Source organism: Mirounga leonina, unplaced genomic scaffold (assembly GCF_011800145.1).
Source record: "Mirounga leonina isolate KUSES-001 unplaced genomic scaffold, KU_Mleo_1.0 Mir_174, whole genome shotgun sequence".
Taxonomy (NCBI): Eukaryota; Metazoa; Chordata; class Mammalia; order Carnivora; family Phocidae; genus Mirounga; species Mirounga leonina.
In genome coordinates this window covers 37010813-37032805 of record NW_023270451.1, presented here as the reverse complement: position 1 = coordinate 37032805, position 21993 = coordinate 37010813, and the positions used below count along the sequence as shown (strand labels likewise).

At 35.3% G+C, this 21993-nt stretch overlaps 1 protein-coding gene across 1 annotated transcript in view; it reads right to left on the bottom strand.

The window, feature by feature from the left end:
* Window positions 1–21993, bottom strand: part of ABCB5 (ATP binding cassette subfamily B member 5) — a 115966-nt gene that overhangs the window by 28065 nt on the left and 65908 nt on the right. Inside the window, exons 16-20 of the mRNA XM_035021432.1 lie at window positions 17096–17239; window positions 16074–16178; window positions 15823–15900; window positions 9462–9545; window positions 284–487 (exon numbers count right to left, since the gene is read on the bottom strand). Coding sequence (XP_034877323.1) covers window positions 284–487; window positions 9462–9545; window positions 15823–15900; window positions 16074–16178; window positions 17096–17239 — 615 coding nt within the window. The remainder of the gene's footprint in view (window positions 1–283; window positions 488–9461; window positions 9546–15822; window positions 15901–16073; window positions 16179–17095; window positions 17240–21993) is intronic.

The window sequence follows — 21993 nt, the reverse complement described above, 5'->3', positions numbered from 1 at the left end:
AAATTGAAGTCCAGAAAGGTTGACATAACTTGCTCATATCACACATTTGTTAGTGATGGAGTCTGAAATCTGATTTAGCCAATTTGACTCTAGAGCCTACACTCTAAATCACAAATCCTATTACTATAGCATATCTACACCCCATCCTAAACTAGTCTGATGCATTTCAATACATATACGCCACTTTATAGATAACCTAAGAAAGGAAGTTAGCATCTGTAAAAATGGGAACTCTCATTGTTTTCCTCTTAAAATGTTATGATGGTAACAATCTTTATTTTACCTTCCCAGCATGCTTAAGTTCCTGCTTATCCTTGTTGGCAAATCCAGTCATAGCTGTGGTTTCAATCATTCCTGTCAGAGCAAGTACTGGAGCAATACTCAGAATCAAGAGTGTCATCTCCCATCCATATATGAAGGAAATGATAATTGACAGTCCCATGTTAGTTGCATTTTGTGTTAAGACACCAACCCTTGAACCTGTTGCCTATAATAAAACAGATTTTGGGGGAAAAAAAGTCAATTAATTTTAAATTTACAAGAATTCCTATTATAGTTTCTTACAAAACAAGGCAGGCTTTCTTTTATAGGATTTATACTTACATTTTTACCTTGAACTTGTACTTAGAAATTAAATAATACTCATACTTTAAAAACTGTCCTCTACTAAGGAGTCATTATGCTTTGTCTACCTTAATTATTTTTTAAAAGATTATTTATTTGACAGAGAGAGAGAGAGAGAGAGAGAGCACACAAGCAGGGGGAGCGGCAGAGGGAGAAGCAAGCTCCCTGCTGAGCAGGGAACCCAATGCGGTACGGGGCTGGATCCCAGGACTCTGGGATCATGACCTAAGTCGAAGACAGACGCTTAATGGACTGAGCCACCCAGGTGCCCTGCTTTGTCTATCTATGTTGGATGTTGTCCTTTGACATGTCCTTATCATTCTCTGAATATGTCCTTACTTTCTGACACAAAAAGAGTCTGCAGGCTCTACCCCTGGAATCTATCATTTCTCTAAGGAGTCCTGGTTCCTTTTGGTGGATAATGTTATTTAGAAATCCAATATATGGTGTTAGTTGTGCTCATTATTAATAGCACATCAGTGGACAGAACTGGGGAGTGTGTGTGTGTGTGTGTGTGTGTGTGTAGATGCAGGCGCAAACTGAAATCTGTATTTCTCTATTTATATGAATCATGAATTCACATCGATACCTCCAATTACAATCCAGCGCCATGAAGTTATTTTCAGTTTTCCTCCTTCTTATATTTGTTATCCCCTTCTGCAACAGTGAGAAACTTCGTTCCCATTTTCTTTAATTGACTTATGTGATCAAACTCTCTGTATGTAACCAATCTGATATCATGGCCCCTGCTTCTCCCCGGCATGGACCCACTTCTCCCTCTGCTCTGGCTTGGCTTTCCCACACCAGGCTGCCAGCACACATGGATGAGCAACTCACCATACGTGGGCTCCAAAACCCAACAGTCCCCTTTCTTCTACACTGATGGAGGGGCTGGCACTCTTAGTCACTATACCGTAGTAGTGAATTGAATGATTGATACTATTCATTAAGGTATGTACTTTGGATATCGTATCTTGTATTCCATTTTCTGCATTTTATTTGGTTTCACTGAGCAGAGGTTTAAAGGAGCATTATCAAGATATATTGAAAAGGAGTTGGAAACATCATGGTATAAGGTAACTTAAAAGAAATTCTGAAAAGAATCCCAAATAAGTAGAAATATCTTTATAACTATTTTATGAGAACTATATATCTTATGAATCAACTTTCAGTGGGACACATAAGTAATAAACTGAAATGTTGAATTCCTTTAGTGCTCAGATGAAAAAACGAGACTCCGTTTACCTAGAAAAATAGCTATAATCAACAACAATATCAATTCACATTTTAAAAGATTTGTTATGATCCTGAAAATATGACCATTGGAAAAGGTTTAGATAATGTTAACATTTACATCCTTCCAGACAAATACACATACACATTCAGGTTAGGATTATTGTGTGTAGGTAGCTTTGTATCCTGCTTTTATCCCTCTACATTATACTGCAAGCTTTTAACCTGGGTGATTAAAGAGTCTTCAGAAAATATTTAGGGGGCGCCTGTGTGGCTCAGTCGTTAAGTGTCTGCCTTCGGCTCAGGTCATGGTCCCAGAGTCCTGGGATCGAGCCCGATGTCGGCGGGAAGCCTGCTTCTCCCTCTCGCACTCCCCCTGCTTGTGTTCCCTCTCTCGCTGTGTCTCTGTCAAATAAATAAATAAAATCTTAGAAAAAAAATTTAGATTGCTTCCAACTTTTCATTATTAAAAATAAAGATGGGGGCGCCTGGGTGGCTCAGTTGGTTAAGCGACTGCCTTCGGCTCAGGTCATGATCCTGGAGTCCCGGGATCGAGCCCCGCATCGGGCTCCCTGCTCAGCGGGAAGCCTGCTTCTCCCTCTCCCACTCCCCCTGCTTCTGTTCCCTCTCTCGCTGTGTCTCTTTCTGTCAAATAAATAAAATCTTAAAAAAAAAAAAAATAAAGATGTAATGAGCATTTCTGTGCAAAATCTTCATGCTCATCTTTTATTTCCTAATGTTAAATACCTAGACTAGAGTTATATGTTAAAGGGTATATACTCTTACATTCTTGATAGATATTATCAAATTGCTTCTCTAGAAGATTATATCAGATTTCACTAAAGTACCCTCAAATTAGTATCATCATTAAAAAAGCAACAATAGCGCACTTGGGTGGCTCAGTCCGTTAAACGTCTGCCTTTGACAAAGGTCATGATCCTGGGGTCCTGGGATCAAATCCTGCATATCGGGCTCCCTGCTCAGCGGGAAGTCTGCTTCTCCCTTTACCCTTCCCCCCTGCTTGTGATCTCTCTCACATACATTCTCTCTCTCAAATAAATAAGTAAAATTAAAAATAATAACAACAACAATAAAAAGCCCTGTGTCCCCCAAGGCTCTGCCTTTTTCCTAAAATATTTTTCTGGCTTCAGCTTCAAGACTCATTTGGTAATCTGCTATTTCCCTCTTTCTCACTAAAAGAAAATTCGAAAAAAGTAAAAACAAGTAATAACAACAAACACCAAACAAACCATTAAATAAAACTAAGACAGACAGGTAAACTATTTTAAGCATCTTAGGGTATTACACACTAATTCTAAGACCTGTGAGGCTGAAACAGGACTGTCATTTGCTACTTAATGCTGACTTACACTCTGACTCTTGAGATTTGAAGGATGATGCTGGAGAAACATGATATTGTATGTTATGGGATGAGTTGTGTCTTTAACCCCAAATTCATATGTTGTGGTCCTGACTGCCAGTTCCTCAGAATGTCACTATATTTGGAAATGACGTCTTTAAGGAGGTAATTAAGTTAAAATGAGGTCTTGAGTGTGAGCTCCAATGTAAGTTACGGAAATTTGAATGCAGACATGTGCTCATGCATGGGAAAGACCATATGAGGACACAGCTAGAATATAGCTGTCTATAAGTCAAGCACAGAGGACCCCAAATGAAACCAATCCTGCTGACACCTTGATCTTGGGCTTCAAACAATCAGAACTGCGAGGAAATAAATTACTGTTGTATAAGCCGCCCAGTCTGTGGTACTTTATAATGGCAGCCCTAGCAAATGAATATACTTACTTGTTCCTCTCCTCCCACTCCCTGCCTTTTGGTGATGGTGGTAGGATAAGAAGAACCTAAATATATTTTTCCTGTTCCAGGAAGAATTAACAGAAAATAATAGACATCTGGCTTTGAAAAATACAACAAGAACTAAAGGAAAACAGAAAATAGCCTTAAAGACCTAGAGGAGAGTGTACCTCTGGAAAGAATTTAGGATTAGAATCACAGGAATTTTTTTTTAAGATTTTATTTATTTATTTGACAGAGAGAGAGAGAGAGAGAGAACAAGCAGGGGGAGTGGCAGGCAAAGGGAGAAGCAGGCTCCCTACTGAGTAAGGAGCCCAATGTAGGGCTTGATCCCAAGACCCTGGGATCATTACCTGAGCCGAAGACAGACGCTTAACCTTAAGACCCAGCCACCCAGATGCCTTGGAATCACAGGAAATTTAAACTTCCTTAGATTCTTTGGCAACATGCACGAAGATACAAGTTTTTCTTGGAAATAAAGAGCAGAAAGTCATGATTAAATAATTATTTAGATAACAATTTATGGGTTATTACTATGTCTATGGCAATTTGCTAAATGCAGATAATACAACTTTTTTTTTTTTTAAAGATTATTTTATAGAGAGAGAGCGGGAGGGGGATGCGGTGGAGTGAGAGGGAGAGAGTATCAAGCAGACTCCCTGCTGAGCAGGGAGCCCAATGCTGGGCTCAGTTTCACAACCCTGAGATCACAACCTGAGCTGAAACCAAAAGTTGGCTGCTTAACAAACTGTGCCACCTGAGCACCCTGAGAATACAAATTTCATAAGACAATTATAGTGTACAAAGAGGAATGGTTAGTATAAGAAAAAAAAAGGAAGAAAACTCAGAATGCAATTGTAGAAATAAAATAAAATTCCATATGATAAGATTTCTGCTTCTGGGATAACAAGAAATGGATTTATCCTGTCATATGAAACAAGGGCAGAGATGGGAAACAAACAAGGTGAGCCCAATGACTGCTCCAGTTTGGCCCTTGAAAGAGCGTCCAGGCTGGAGTGTAGGGTGAGCAAACTGAGACAGAGCCCAACAGACTCCCTAAATTAAGTAGACAAAACTGAGAATCTGGGCCAGCTAAGGAACCTAGAGTTCACAGCACAGAACACCAGACAAGAGAGAGGCACGCAGAAAGAGAAATCTGGATATCTGCAGAGGGTCCTCTTTGAATATCAACTGAGAGTCTTGTGTGAGGGCTGGGAATAGTGCTCAGTCACACCTGCCAGACTGGAAAACCTCATGCCCTCAGGCCCTCAGGGCATTGGGTAGAGTATATAAGGGTCTTTCCTCAGTAGTAGGCTCTAATCCTGCCTAACAAACCTTAAAATTAAGACGCAAAGGATTGAACTGTTCCCAGGTAATTTAACTGAATCCCAGAACAAAACAAGAACATTTATAGAAATACAAAAATATCCAGCACCCAAAAATGTTATATTCTCAATGTGTGACATCAAGTCAAAATTTACTAGATATATTATAAAAAAGCAAAACAGGACCCATGATGGCATAAAAATCAATCAACTGAAACTGACCCAGAACTGACACAAATGTTAGACTTAGTAGATAATGACAATAAAAGTTACCACTGGATAACATATATTCAAAAAGCTAAGAGATAAGGAACATATAAAGAAGACCCACATCAAAATTTTACAAATGCAAATTTAAGTGTCCATAAGGTTTTGACTGGAGCATAGTCATGCCCCTTTTTTTACCTATTGTGAGTGGCTGTCTTAGAATTATAATGATAGAGTTGAGTAGTTGCTAGAGTAACCACATGTGCTACTGTCCTCACTTTGTACTGCTTCTCAGTGTGCTACAAATCTGTGATGCAATTATAATTTGACAGCATGTTTAGTGCCACATGAATTGCTGTACTATGACATTTTATCTTAGTTTTAAAAACTACCATTGTATATCCATCATCTAGAAATAAGAAAGGAAGAGAAAAGTAGACCTTGAATGTCCTGCTTTTAAGGCATAGTGGACTGTGGATTACTTTTTCTGATCAGATGCCACAGTGTTGTGTTTATTATGACACTCTATAGTACTACCAAATAGACAAAATATGTCAACATTTCCAGACTAAGCACTCATCACAGTATTCTTAATTTACAGGAAAGCAACATTCAGAAGACTCAGAAAATTTAAAATGGAATATCTCATTTTAGTAGAATTTCTTCATAAAACTAAAAAGTGAAGATGAAGCTGAAACCAAAGGAAGTTTCTGAGTGGCTCATTCATTAGCTAAGCAAAGAAAATCATTTACGAAGAGTGAGTTAACTAAATCATTTGTTTAACTGCAGCAGTGGAAGAAATGTGTTCAGCTAGCATAAACCTGTATCAGACGATTAGCCCTTAGGTGAGAACAGTTGCTCAAAAAGTTGACAACACTGCAGCATCACCAACAGTTAATCAAAAACCAGGTATATTTTTTTGAATAGTTTTCCCTGGCTCTTGATGGATTGACATATGTTACTGATACTGCTCAGTTGCTGGTTTTTGAGGAGCCAATGCTGAGTCTGAAGTGACTGAAAAATTTGCTGCTCTAAATGGTTTGTGTGGATCAACTATAGGTGATAATATTTTCTAAGAAGTTAAATGAAAAGGAAGTCAGTATAACCTGAAGTGGAATCTGCTAAGATATATTACAACTAATGGTGATAAAAATATTTGTGGAGTAGAAAAAAAGGCTTACTTGGACAAATCTACAAAGTTTGTGAAAATGTAAGATGTTTAGAGCCTTGGTCTATTCCCTGTATTACTTATCAACAAGTATTTTGTGGAAAATAATTTATCACACATTATTGGACCAGTATGGTCAATGATGAAGTTCATTTGGTCTTATAGATTTAACCATCTTTATTTCTATTTCTGTCAAAATTGGAAGCTGAATATCTTGACTTGTCTTACCACACAACAGTTTGAGGGTTTAGTAGTGATAGTTTCACTGCAATATTCTGAGTTCAGGGCTGAGACTAAAATTTTCCTTTACAAAAAGAATCAGCTTTAACCACTATCACTCTGGATATTAACTTTTGCTTAGACTTGATAATGTTTCTTTTTTTTTTTTTTAAAGATTTTATTCATTTATTTGACAGAGAGAGACAGAGTAGAGAGGGAACACAAGCAGGGGGAGGGGAGAAGGAGAAGCAGGCTCCCCGCAGAGCAGGGAGCCTGATGCGGGGCTCGATCCCAGGACACTGGGATCATGACCTGAGCCAAAGGCAGACGCTTAACGACTGAGCCACCCAGGTGCCCCTTGATAATGTTTCTTAATGAATTAAAATGGTAAGGCAAAACAGCAATTATATGCCAACCTTATACTGTGGTAGAGTCATTTTGATGATGACTAACATTGTTTGAATCACAAGTAATATCAAACTGTTTTATACACTTCCCATGTCAAAAAGTTCCATCAGGAAATGAGGTCACCCCTGTCCAAATAATGATATCCTAGCTCTGGCTAGAATCCAATCAATTTATCTGGCTCTTGGAATTAAATGAAATTTTTATGATTTCTTGGGACAATATAATTATAGTTCTGATGAGAAGAATTCTTGGAACCAACATTGTATCTGTCAGTGGTATATATCAAGTGTACATTATGGCAAGAATAACACACTTTCTTGTGGACAAAAATGAGGTATCACTTTTGGGTGATGAAAAGGGGTTGCTAGAATATACAGAAATAATACTTTATAGTTTTGTGGAACCTAGTTTTCCAAAGAATCTAAAATGGCTTTGTACCCTTAATAACACTATATATTACATAGAAAATAGTCTGTTGACAAATGTATGGCAATAAGCCATTACTTTGGGCTCAAATAATATCAGTTAAATTGGTTGTATTCAATCAAGTATTTCAGGAATCATGTTGTTCTATGACTTTATTTCACTAACATGTTTTTCTCATGACTCTCAAAGTACCACAGTTTCTAAAAACGGCTAAGGGTGTATATTTTTTGGCCATTAGTAAAGGTTTCAAAGTTTCAAAGTAATTTTTAGGTTTCAAAGTAATATTTATTATTATTAGGGAGCTATTTTATGAACATTTACCCTAATACATTTGATAAAATAAAATTTAACTGAAATTGCATGATGAAGAAATTGAGATGGAATATGTCTTAAGTTGAAAAGATAGGAAATATGACCCCAAATTATTATTTCTTAATTCATCTCTAGTGTGTTTTTGTGAGAAAATAAATAGCGGATAAATAGGATTTGTAAATAATTCTTCCTTCAGTAGAAAGAGCATTCATTCAAGTTAGATATGAATCTGCCTTTATATTGCAAAGCAAGGGTTTATGTGAATTACATGCCAGTAGACATAGTCTCACTTTTGGAAAACTTCTTTGCTTGTCTTGCTTTTGAAATTCGACAGCTTTAAAATCTCCCATCAGTATTTCAACCATTTAATTTTTAGCTATTACTTTTCATTCAATGAAAATGACCTGACTTGCCCAGAAATTAATATGAGACAAACAATTACAAATTGCAACAAGAAACTTTCCAGTGATCAAATGGTATTAGCCAGATGCTTGTAAGTAATCAGGCTGACAAATATTTTCATTAATTTTTCTCAATGATAGACAACACTATTTGTTAAAAACAACTAATGAATGTAAGGAGAGTAATGTTGGTCTTTCAGTTCTAATTTGTTTTTTTGGCTGAAGTAAATACTTGATAAAAGAGAAGATGTCATAGATGTCTAACATAGCTGCTAGTAGGAATGCCTATTTCACTGGAATTTTAAAAAATTTGAATGATAGGTAGTAAGAGAAAAATATCAGCATGGTAAAGAAAAAAGTACATCAAAAACTTATGATGTATTATATGCTGGCTAACTGAACATAAAAAAAAAGTAGCAAATTTTATGGAATGGGGATTCAACTGGAATTATAGGGATATTTTTCCCTAAGGGAGTGAACCTTGTCATTCCTAAACACAGAAATTGTCATTCAGATAATTCTATTGTGCTATGGAAGATTAATGCTATGCTCATTACTTGACTATTAAGTGAAATTTTATCCATCATTTTTTCCCACTTATGCCAGTAAAATTGATCTTCTCAGCCCTATTTTAAAATTTAAATTCTGTCTAATAAATTTAGAACCTTGCCTTCCAAATAATGAAAAGGAGTTCCAGGAAGAAATGAAGACGATGCCACTTTTCCCCTTGAGCTTCTTCTACATCATAAAATTAGTTTTGCAAGCCATTATGGCTGCTTGGGATATTCACAAATGTAACCAACTTGTTCTATTTTGTGGTAAGACAAATCTATCCTTGGAAGGAAAAACTACACTTTCTTCTTTTATTAAAACTTCTAAATTATGTGTATGTTTTCATTTGGCTATGTTTTCTTGTCTTACTATTCAATTCTTAGCTCTTTAACTCATTTTTGGTATCTTCTTTAGTCCTCTGGTTATCCTCTTATATGTGCCAAATCTTTTTCCCCCCCTTTTTATTATTTTTTATGTGACTATATATTTGACATATAAGGTTACATTAATTTCAGGTATACAATGTAGTGATTCAGTAATATCTTTTTTTCTTGTTGTTAAAAATATCCAGAACTGAAAGTCTTCCTTTCATTGAGAGCTCCCAGTTAGCCCTGAGACTTACCTGGTCTCCTTAAGGATGAGGGTCATCTTAGTATAGCTTACAAATATGTATAGATACGTGTATGTGCACACATACACACTACATACATACATCATTTAAGAATAAAAGCAAAAAAAAAAAAAAAAAACCCAAGAAAGCAATATACATACTCCTTGGATTTGTGCTATATCTATAGCTAATATTGTTGTCAAGGCTCCCGTGCTGTTTTCCTTATCATCAAACCAGGAAATATCCTAGAGAAAAAGGAGAATTAACATGTGGTTATGAAAAGAACAAAACAAAACAAAACAAAAGAAACATATGGTTATCAAAAAGATTCTTTTCTGACTTGTGATTCTGTTGTAATAAATCAGAAGGCATTTACTTGCCCCCTCACTCACAGGTATTTAGTTCTTATAAATACTATGGATCAAATGACTTTTGTTTCTTACTTCACAAAGATTCATACTTAGATACAAAATGAAGAATGTAAGCCCAATAGCTTGGAACCATCACCAATGCTACAATATTGTACAATAATCAACATAAAAAATGGTCATTTTGAACCATCAAGGAAGTTGTAATTTTACTCCACAAGTAATTTGTGAAGAGCAGACTATTAAAAAAGTTAATGCACAAAATAATTTAGAAATATTTCCAAACAAAAACAAATACTGCTAAAATGTCTGTATTATCCAAAGCAATCTATACATTTAATGCAATCTCTATCAAAATACCACCAGCATTTTTCATAGACCAGGAACAAATAATTCTAAAATTTGTATGGAACCACAAAAGACCCCAAATAGCCAAAGCAACCTTGAAAAATAAAAGCAAAGCTGGAGGCATCACAATTCCGGACTTAAAGCTGTATTACAAGACAATATGGTACTGGCACAGAAAGAGACACATAGATCAGTGGGACAGAATAGAAAATCCAGAAATGGACCTGCAACCATATGGTCAACTAATAATCTTCGACAAAGCAGAAAAGAATATCCAATGGAAAGAAGTTTCTTCAACAAATGGTGTTGGAAAAACTGTACAGCGACATGCAGAAGAATGAAATTGAAACACTTTCTTACTCCATATACAAAAATAAATTCAAAATGGATGAAAGGCCTAAATGTGAGACAGGAAACCATCAAAATCTTAGAGAAGAACACAGGCAGGAACCTCTTTGACACTGACTGTAGCAATTTCTTACTAGACACTTCTCTGGAGACAAGGGAAACAAAAGCAAAAATAAATGATTGGGACTTCAGCTTCTGCACAGAGAAGGAAACAATCAACAAAACTAAAAGACAACCTATGGAATGGGAGAAGATATTTGCAAATGACATATCTGATAAAGGGTTAGTATCCAAAATCTATCACAAATTTATCAAACTCAACACCCTGAAAATAAATAATGCAGTCAAGAAATGGGCAGAAGACACTAACAGACATTTTTTCCAAAGAAGACATACAGATGGCTAACAGACACATGAAAAGATGCTCAACATCACTCATTATCAGGGAAATGCAAATCAAAACCACAATAAGATACCACCTCACACCTGTCGGAATGGCTAAAATAACAACAAAGGAGACAGCAGATGTTGGCGAGGATGTGGAGAAAGGGGAACCCTCTTACACTGTTGGTGGGAATGTCACTGTGAAAAACATTATGGAGGTTCCTCAAAAAGTTAAAAATAGAATTACCCTATGACCCAGCAATTACACTACTAGGTATTTATCCAAAGAACACAAAAGTACTGATTGTAAGGGGCACATGCACCCTGATGTTTATAGCAGCATTATCAACAATAGCAAATTATGGAAAGAGCCCAAATGTCCATCGACAGATGAACTGATAAAGAAGATGTGGTATATATATACAATGGAATATTACTCAGCCATCAAAAAGAATGAAATATTGCCATTTGCAATGGCGGGGATGGAGCTACAGCGTATTATACTAAGTGAAGTAAGTCAGAGAAAGACAAATACCATATGATTTCACTCATATGGAATTTAAGAAACAAAACATATAAATGTAGGGCGAGGGGAAAAAAAGAGAGAGGGAAGCAAACTGTAAGAGACTTTTAACTATAGAGAACAAACCGAGGGTTGATGGAGGGTGGGGGATGGGCTAAATGGGTGACGGGTATTGGGGAGGGCACTTGTGATCAGCACTGGCTGTTGTAAGTGATTAATCACTAAATTCTACACCTGAAGCCAATTTTACCATATATGTTAACTAACTAGAATTTAAATAAAAACTTGAAATTAAAAAAAAAAATTTTCCAAACTTTGTCTAAACTGATTAATGATAAAAAGTCTATCTCCTTCTTTTTAAGACCCACATAGGCAAGATGTTCCCTGACACTTCATATTACTCCCTAGATCTTATAAGCACTGGTCATTGTGAGAGGCTAAGGACGCAAAAAGGCCAATGTAAAACCCCTGTGGCCAAGAATCATGTCATCTGAAGGAGATAGGTCAAAAATATAAGCAAAAAAAGGATAATGTTATAGCCAATTTTATTTTCAACAGCAAATAGAGATATAGCACTTCTTAGCACTTCTCAGCCTGAGGAATTTTGATTTCCTTTTATTAGCTATCGAATGTTTCCTCCCACTCACTCAAACCACTTATATCTCTTGTGGATTAAAATCATGTGGAGCCTGTCTCTGAAAAATGACTTATTTTTAGTAAGTGAAGAGTAAAAGAATTGTTGACTTATAACTCAGCCAGGGCCCTGACACCCAGGTTACATGTTTCTGCCAACTAAGTAAACAGAAGCATAACAGAGCAAGGGCTGTGCATTCATCACACAGTTATGTGAGAAGAAAGCTCCTGTGGAGGAATATGGAAACAGTGAGGGTGGGTACAACCTCAGTATGACAGCACTACTCTGAAAGCCCCTGCATTGGAAAGGTGTTCCAAAGAGTTAAGGATCCAAGCTACCCAAAGGGCATCCTATAGAGATCACAATTTGCACTACCAATCATCATTTTGAAAACACAATTCAAGAGCCTAACATACTGTGAACACACATCAGCAATGATAATAACTATAGCATTCTTGAACTGGAAGACATTACCTGTTTTTTTTTATTGTATACTCAAAAAAATTAAGATAAACTTTACATTTTCTAATTATTTCTATATTTCAACATGGCATGGAATGCACAAAGAAATTTTAGATACACTATAAAGTAAAAATCTAGAAAGGTTAATTTATTATGGAATATTACATTCTTGATTCTAGAGTAACTTGTATAACACACTAGGCATAGGCTATATATGTGACGAGTCTTAGTCATTATCTGTGTTCAATCAACAAGATGTCCAAAATTACTTTCCAACAAGTCAGCAATGTGTACTCTAGGGACTGTATTCCAGCGTAGGCAATATATGCTAAAACACTTAAGAGTTTCTGGAACATAGCTGGTGTTGAGTAAAAATTAGCTTGCTTTTTCTTTTCCTGATGGTAAAATGATTGTAAGTAAGACTATCAGGTTTTTTGAGACTAGTAAATCCATTTTTTCCCTATAATTCAATAATTATACTAGAAGTAAAAAAAATACAATAACATTATGATGCATACATAGTTGGTATGTATTTTCTCAATTAATCATCATAACTATATGAGGTAGATATTATGACTATCCATATTTTATAAATGAGGAAGCCAAGGTACTGAGGGATTAAATAACTTGCTCAAGGCCACATAGCTGGCAAGTGCTGAGGCCAGGATTTGAACTCAGGCAACCAGATGCCAGAGTTTTTAATCAACCATCATGTTCTACCTCCCATTTAACTGAAGCATTATAGTTGAGTCTCATTACCTGTTTCTCTTGCTTCAGGACTTGTTATGTCAAATCCTTTTGGAAGTATCTTTTTGAGATCCCTTAGTGATCACCATTAATTCTATCATCTCATGATTTAGAGACCCCCAAAGAAGCCCTAGCCAATCTAATTTAAAGAGAAATAGGCAAAAATACATATCTGTTCAGAAATCCAACAGATCTTTAGGTCAATATTTATCATTAAGAATATAAATTTAGCTTTGAGCAATGAATTATTTACAACCATTGAAGTCAGCAACACTTAGAACATTCTTTTCAATTGGAAGGATGTCAAGTAATCAAATAAAATACAGGTTTTATACATACAAAAAGACCACACCTGATTCCATAAATACCTCTACCTCAAACGAGGTTTCAAAATAGTTATAAAAAACAGTGCAAGTCTCAGGATGCTTTTTAAGCCTTAAAAAGTCTTAGGACAAAAACCAGGTAATAAGAGTTAGGCAAAAGTACACATTAGGAGTCCCTTAATATAGACAAAATTGAAACTGGGAAGGTATTTATAAAGAAAAGGCCCAATATCTTACTCTTCTTTTTCCCCAATTTGAAAAAGCAAAGATAAGAGGCAAAAAGAATGCTAAAGCATGAAGAGGAAAAACAAACAATGAGCTGAAAGGGACTGAGTTGAATTTATGGGCAAATTTAATAACATCTGCTGAATAGCTCAGAGTTTCTGTGTGTGTCTTTGAACGTGTGTGTTTTTTGAAGGATCAGAGTTTCTGGTTTATAAATTGGGGCATTCTTATGGGCAGAAGCTACTTTATCCAAGAATGTTACTGCCCAGCTATTCACATAGCTAATGGTAGGCAGAGCATTAATGTCTAGTATTAACCTTCAGGATATTGGATTAAGAGTAACCACTGGTTAAACTGGCTTCTGGACTTGAGACTCCACCAAAAGCACACTATGAACCTCTAGAGACGAAGTTCAAAGCAGTATTTGGAAAAGTTACATATATTCTTTTGTTCAAAACATTCAGACATTCAGGGTACACTGTCAAAAATTCCTGGAAATTGAAAAAAATAAATTTCCTTGAATGTGGAAAAACAAAAATGAGCAGAAATTGTCAATAAGTGTGAAATATAGTATTAGTTAATTAAAATCCCACCTAATTCCATCAAATATTTGAGGAAAGGACATGAAGTGTTCATAAATAAAAAACAAAATTAAAGTATAACTTTTTTTTTTTTAAAGATTTTATTTATTTATTTGAGAGAATGAGAGAGAGAGAGCATGAGAAGGGGGAGGGTCAGAGGGAGAAGCAGACTCCCCGCTGAGCAGGGAGCCCGATGTGGGACTCGATCCCGGGACTCCAGGATCATGACCTGAGCCGAAGGCAGTTGCTTAACCAACTGAGCCACCCAGGCGCCCAAAATTAAAGTATAACTTTAACTTGAGTGAGTCGTGCAGGCATTAAATGGTTTTATGATCCCTCAAGTATATTTTTGTTTTTCTGGATTAAGGAGAATCTCCAATGATCTCTGACAGACTTTTGAGCAGAGAATGTCAGGCCCCAGCTGCTTCAGAGCATCAAGTTGCTATGAGAAAACTTGCACTTGCTTTACTGAATTTTGTAGCTTGTAGTTCCCCAAAAGCAAAAAGGCCTAGGAATTTTTTTTTTTTCTTTCTTTCTCAAAGATTTTATTAAAGGTCTTTACAGATTAAAATCCAGTCTCCAGATCCAGCTGCCAAAGAGAACCTGTTATGCTGTGGGTACTGACTGCGGCATAGCAGGTGGCCCTGGCTTCCCCACCCTTCTGTTCCGAGATGGGAGTGGTGGGCAGTATCTCATCTTTGGGTTCCACAATGCTCACATGATCCGGCAGGGGCTTCTTAGAAGGCCAAGTACTTTTGTTACTAGGCAGCCCTCAGAGCACTATTGCTAAACGTCACAAGATGTAAAAACTGGCTTTGACGACTCAGCTGGAGGGACAGTAATTCTATTTCTAAAAAGAAATGACCTTGGCAGGAAGCTATTTCCTCCTGCACAGGGAGCTTTGGTGACGAAAGTATGGTGAAGGGCTCCAAATGAATATTAGCTTTCAGGGAACCCAATACACCGCAGTCTCCTGAAAGAATTTTAGAAGCGCAGATCTCAGACATTCCTGCCACTTGCCCCCAAGATTCACTTCTCAAGATTACTACTTGATCTACCTAGTTTTAGTTATTTCACAGGTGGGATTGATCATCTGTGTATGGCAGGCCAACCTGCCTCAATTCAGAACTTTTCTGATGAGGACAGAGAGATTGGCTGCTTTCAGAAGCATGGAGTGAAAAAACTTAAGCTATGCACATGGATGAGAACTAGAGGAATTAACTCCTCCTTTTAAAATATGTTCCCTGAGATATTGTAGCTCTTAATTCTTCTCAGGTTTTATATGACCTCTCAATCTGATCCTAAAACACTACATTATACATTTTAAAAAAAGATTTGTCAAGATAAAGACAAGGAGAAAGGAATCCTGTTTTCTATTTTCAAACAACAATTTTGAACTTGCTCCTATTAGAAAAATATACTGTAAGCACTCTGATGTTAGATGCTGCTTAGAACACAAAAAGCATGCTTTTAAGGGATCAAAGGAAAGATTGTGTCAAGAAATTGACTTGAAAAACTAAGTTGGAATATTTAAAAATACATTTTAAATAAAATAATAAAAAATCAACTAAACACTGACCTGATATAACATGGCTTTAAATGCCAAATGTCTTAATCTCATGGTTAAAATTTCCCCTGCTCTGCCATAAAATAATCCCTGGAAAACAAAAAGAAAATCTGTTTTATTCTTAATTCTCTTTTCTATTTCTCTATAACATTTAGTCACTACATTTACTTATTTATATTTTATTTATTATATTATTTTTAACTCAGAGAGGATGACATAAAAAATAATCATGTTCAAGATTGTTTAATCCATTAAAAGCTTACCTGAATGAAATAACTGACAAAGCAAATAACACCCAAAATGACAAATATCATGGAATATATCTCAGCATCATGCTTTAATGTGGTTTTATCATTATTTTCAAACATCTGAAAAGGAATAGATTTTTTTATCAGGTGATTGGAAGAAAATCTAAAAGAAAGAGAAAAAACTGAAATGTCTATCAGGAATTTTGAATGGATTTCAACATAAGAATAAGATTATATATACATTTTTGGGGAAAAGAAGTGTACCACCATTCTATCCACTACATTCATTACACATGATAAAAAATGACTTGCTGTCAAATTTCTCACTTAAGCTATGTAAATATGAGATCAGACAATGAGTCTTCTATCTGCTATTATTATCAGAGTATATTTTCAAAGAAATCACCAGTTTGAGTTACTATTTCTAATAATTGCTAATAACTTAGGTTTCTTAATATTCTTCTATTTAAAGTACTACCTGCAATGTGAGACCTTTATACATGTCCCTAGAAATTGTTCCTAAAATTAGTAATTATACATATATTGGCATCTATGTTGACAAAACGTAGCTGTGCAAATCTGGGAGACTGAAGACTTAACGTGACTGTGTTCTTGAATCCATCAACTCTCCTGAGTCCCTTGGCACAATCCCAAGCTCTTGTTATTTCCTCTCCTTGAGCTGGCTGGTAATAAAAAACGGCCATTGTTTGGACTAGTTGAGAGAAGAGTAGTTGTATTTGTCTATTTTATTGCTTCGGTGCTTTGGAATGCTGATACAGCACTGGAGTCAAAATTAGAAAACAAAGTAATTTCTTTACTGATTGCCCAGTCAACAAGGCCCAGCCAAGACTTCACAATAGAGGCTGGCTTATCCCCTGAGAATGTTAGTTAACCTTCCTATCATGGATCCTACACTATGGGTGACCCACTGCAAGTCCCAATTTCCCCATTGCTGGGTCAAAGTACAACAGGTTTGTTCTCTCAGGCTATATTTTGTTTAAAATTGTTAAAAATATTAGCAAATTAGCTTTACTTACAGTTATGATTTTTGCAAAGATGATGGAAAATACTGGATGAACAGTTCCATTTAGAACAGCAGCCAATGTCCCCAGAACCACAGAAAGCCATTCAGACTTGATTAATTTAAAAATTTTAAACAGAGAAACTTCAGGAAGACTTGTCTATGAATAAAAATACTTTGGTTAAAACCCCAGTTTGAGAGCATAATGGAACCTAGAGAAGTTAGCCAATTTTAAACAGATTTGTAATGTAAAATATCAAATATAATAAGTGGCAGAGTAAAAGTAGAATATTTCTTAGAAAAATTTCACCACCCACATGACTTGATGTCCTCGACATGTAAATCTTACCCCAAAGTGACTATTTGTGCAATTTATCCTTTTGGTATTTCACTGTTACTGTCATTTAAAAAGTACAGATTAATTCACAAATTCTGACAGCTAATACTCACAGAAGAAATGATAGGCATATTTTCTCTATTCCTAGATGGAATATTATACCCTAGGATAAGACAAAAGGAACTAAGCATAGACCAAAAGTAAAAATTTTACTAGCATCTCAAGCTTGAAAGTTTTCCAGTTTCATGACTTATTTTCAGAAACATTTTTTCTAATATCTTAGTTTAAACTTGTTTTGGGGTTCCTATTCACAAGTAAAATTCTGCAATATCTGAGCATATTACTGTAAGTCACCAAGCCTCAGTTTCTTCATCTTTCCAAGGGGGATGATATCAGCTCCTATCATCTCATATTATTTTTTAAAATATTTTATTTATTTGAGAGAGAGAGAGAGAAGAGCACAAGCAGGGGAGAGTACAAGCGGGGGAGAGGGAGAAGCAGACTCCCCATGGAGTAGGGAGCCCGATGTGGGGCTCAATCCCAGGACCCTGGGATCATGACCTGAGCTGAAGGCAGCCGCTTAACCAATTGAGCCACTCAGGCACCCATCGGATTATTTTTAGAATTAAGTTTAACTCGGTATTATTATAGAAGAAGGATTATATTATGCAAAAATCTCAGGTTTTATACAGAGAAAGCAAAAGGCAAGTAACTATTCTGGTATCTGTCAGCTCTTTCTGGGATACGTGGAGGGTGAATGGGGAGGTAGCAGTCATGATGATCAGAGGATAAATAATACGATAATGATTTCTCCTTGCTCTTGTAAACATATGTAGTGGATTTATTTCAGAAACCTAAAAAAATCTTGATTTTGGTGAAGTCTAATTTGTAATTTTTTTCTCTTTTGTGAATTGTGCTTTTGGTGTTGTATCTAGGAAATCTTTGCTAAATTCAAAGTCACAAAGACTTTCTACTGGATTTTCTTATGGAAGTTTTCTAACTTTAAGTTTTATAGCAAGGTCCGTAATCCATTTTGAGTTAATTTTTATCTGTGATCTGAGGTATGGATTGAGGATGGTTATTTTGTATATAGTTGTATAGCGGTATAGCATCATTTCTTGAAAAGACTATACATTCACTATTGAATTGCCTTTGGACTTTTATCTAAATACAATTAACCACATATGTGTGGGTCTATTTGATCTATTTGTTTATTTTGGTACTAGTGGCACTTTATTTTGATTACTATAGCTGTATACCAAGAATTGAAATTAGGTAGTACAAATCTTCCAACTTTGTTCTTTTTCAAAGTTGTTTTGCTTATTTTTTCCTTTTGATTTTCCATTTAGAAATAGTTTGTCAAATTTTACAAAAAAGCCTGCTGAAATATTGATTGGTATTGCCTTGAACCTGTAGATCAGCTTGGGGAGAACTGACATCTCAATGATATTGAATCTTCTTATTCATTCTTACTCTTGATATACATGGTATATTCCTCATTTAGCTCTCCTTTCATTTTTCTTTGTGATATTTTATATATTTCAGTGTGTGGATCTTATAATTTTTATCAAATTTATCCCCAAGGATTTCATATTTTTGATACTACTGTATATGACTTTATTTTTAAAATTTCAATTCCTATTTTTTATTTTTATATATTGATCATGTATTCTGCAACCTTGTAATAAGCTCAATTACCTGTTTTAGTACCTTTTTTGGGGTGCATTCCATAGGGCTGTTTACATAAATAATCATGTTATCTCTGAATAAAGACATTTTTATATCTTTCTTTCCTATCTGGATTGTTTTTATTTTCTGGCCTTATTGCACAGGCTGGAACTTGGCACAATGTTGATTCAAAGTGGTGGGAAGTGTACATCCTTGCCTTGTTCTTGATCTTAGTCTTTCACCATTGAGAATGATATTAGCTGTAGATCTTTTGTTGTTGCCCTTTATCAGGTTGAGACAATTTCTTTCAATCCCTAGTTTGCTGAGAGTTATCAGGAATAGACAATGCATTTTGTCAAATGAATTTTCTGCATTGATTGAGATGATTAGTTTTTTCTTTTAATTTTTTTAATAAGAGGAATTACATCAATTTCTTAATGTTAAACCAAACTTGTACTTCTTAGATAAATCCTACTTGGTGATGATGTATTAATTTTTTTTATATAGTGTTCATTAGATTTACTAAAATTTTGTTAAGAATTTTTCCATCTATGTTCATTATTGGATATTTATCTATAATTTTGTTTCCTTGTAACATCTTTGCTAATTGTGATACCAGAGTAATGTTGGTCTCATAGAATAGGAGCTCCTTCCTCTTCAATTTTCTGTTCGGTATAATTCACCAGTTAAGCCAACTGGACCTGAAGTTTTCTTTAAGGAAAATGTTTTCACTACAAATTCAATTTCCTTTTAACAGATGTAAGATTATTCAAGCTATTAATTTATTCTTTTTTAATTAATTTATTCTTGAGTGGGCTTTGGTAGTTGGTGCCTTTCAAAGAATTTGTCCATTGCATCTGAATTGTAGGATTTATTTGCTTAAATGTTTTCATAAGATTATCTTATTATTCTTTTAATATCTGTAGAACCTGTAATGATGTCACCACTCTCATTCTTGATATTGGTAATTTGTGTCTTTTTTCTTAACTTGTTCAGTCAGTCCAGTGGTTTTTCAGTTCATTGATACTCTCAAAGAACCAGCTTTGGATTTCATTAATTTTTTTTATTATGATTTTCTTCCTTCTAGTCTCTTAAGGGGTAACTATTAATTTGAGGTCTTTCCTTTTTATAAAATATAGGTGTTTAGTTGTATAAATTTCTTTCTCAATACTACTTTAAGTCTCATATATTTTTTTAAAATGAGTTATTTTTTTAAAGTTTTAATTTAAATTCCAGTTGGTTAACATGCAGTGTAATATTAGTTTCAGGTGTACAATATAGTGTTTCAACACTTCCATACATCACCTGGTGCTCATCATGACAAGTGCACTCCTTAATCCCCATCACCTATTTAATCCACACCCCCCCCCATCGCCTCCCTGGTAACCATCAATTTGTTCTCTATAGTTAAGAGTCTGTTTCTTGGTTTGCTTCTCTCTCTCTCTTTTTTTCCCCTTTGCTTGTTTGTTTTGTATCTTAAATTCCACATATGAGTGAAATCATACAGTATTTGTCTTTCTCTGATTTGAACCTATAGATCAGCTTGGGAGAACTGACATCTCAATGATATTAAATCATTAGCATAATACTCTCTAGCTCCATCCATGTCATTGCAAATGGTAAGATTTCATTCTTTTTTATGGCTGAGTAATAGTCTATTGTATATATTTACCACATTTTCTTTATCCATTCTTCAGCTGATGGACACTTGGGCTGTTTCCTTAATCTGGCTATTTTAGATAATGCTGCTATAAACATCTGGTGCATGTATCCCTTTGAATTAGTATTTTTGTACTCTTTGGGTAAATACCTAGTAGTACAATTCCTGGATCACAGGATACACTTTGATTATGTTTGGTTTCATTTTCATTCAGTCCAAAATACTTTTTAATTTCTCCTTTGATTTCTTCTTTGATCCATACATTATTTAGAAGGGAGTTGCTTAGCTTCCACATATTTCAAGATATCCAGGCCACTTTCTGTTCTTGATTTCTTTTCTTTTTCTTTTTTTATAAATAATTTTATTTTTAACTAATCTATACACCCAACATGGGGCTTGAACCTACAACTCTGCAATCAAGAGTTGCATGCTCTATCAACTGAGCCAGCCAGGTGTCACTCTGTTTTTGATTTCTGATGTTATTCTACTTTGGTTAAGTAATATATTTTGCATTATTTGAATTTTTAAAAATATATTGAGACCTGTGTTATGGCTTAGAATATGGTCTATCTTGGGGCACCTGGGTGGCTCAGTCGTTAAGCTTCTGTCTTCGGCTCAGGTCATGATCCCAGGGTCCTGGGATCGAGGCCTGCATCGAGCTCCCTGCTCGGCCAGGAGCCTGCTTCTCCCTCTCTCACTCCCCCTGCTTGTGTTCCCTCTCTAGCTGTCTCTCTCTCTCTCTGTCAAATAAATAAAATAAAATCTTAAAAAAAAAAAAAGAATATGGTCTATCTTGATAAATGTTTCAGATGCATTGAGAAGAATGTATATTCTTCTGCTGATAGGTGGAGTCCTTTATAAATGTCTATTAGGTTAACCTGGCTGAGAGTGCTATTAAAGTCATCTATATCTCTGCTAAATTTTTGTCTACTTGTTTTATCAATATTTAAGAGAGGTATTGAAATCTCTGAGTAAAATTGTGAATTTTTATTGCTCTTTTCAGTTCTTGATAAATTGATCCTTTTAAAATTATGAGGAAAAAAACCCTCTTTATTCCTGGTATTTTTTTTTTTCTCTGAAATTGACTTTGACTACTATTTAAAGTCATAGTCTACCTTCAAGTAATATTGCATATCATTTAGGATCCTTAAAATAGAGTATTTCCATTTCTCCCTGCTAGTTATTTGGCTGTTGTTTTTACACATTTTTACTTATACTTCTGTTATAAACCTTATACCCTAATGTTACT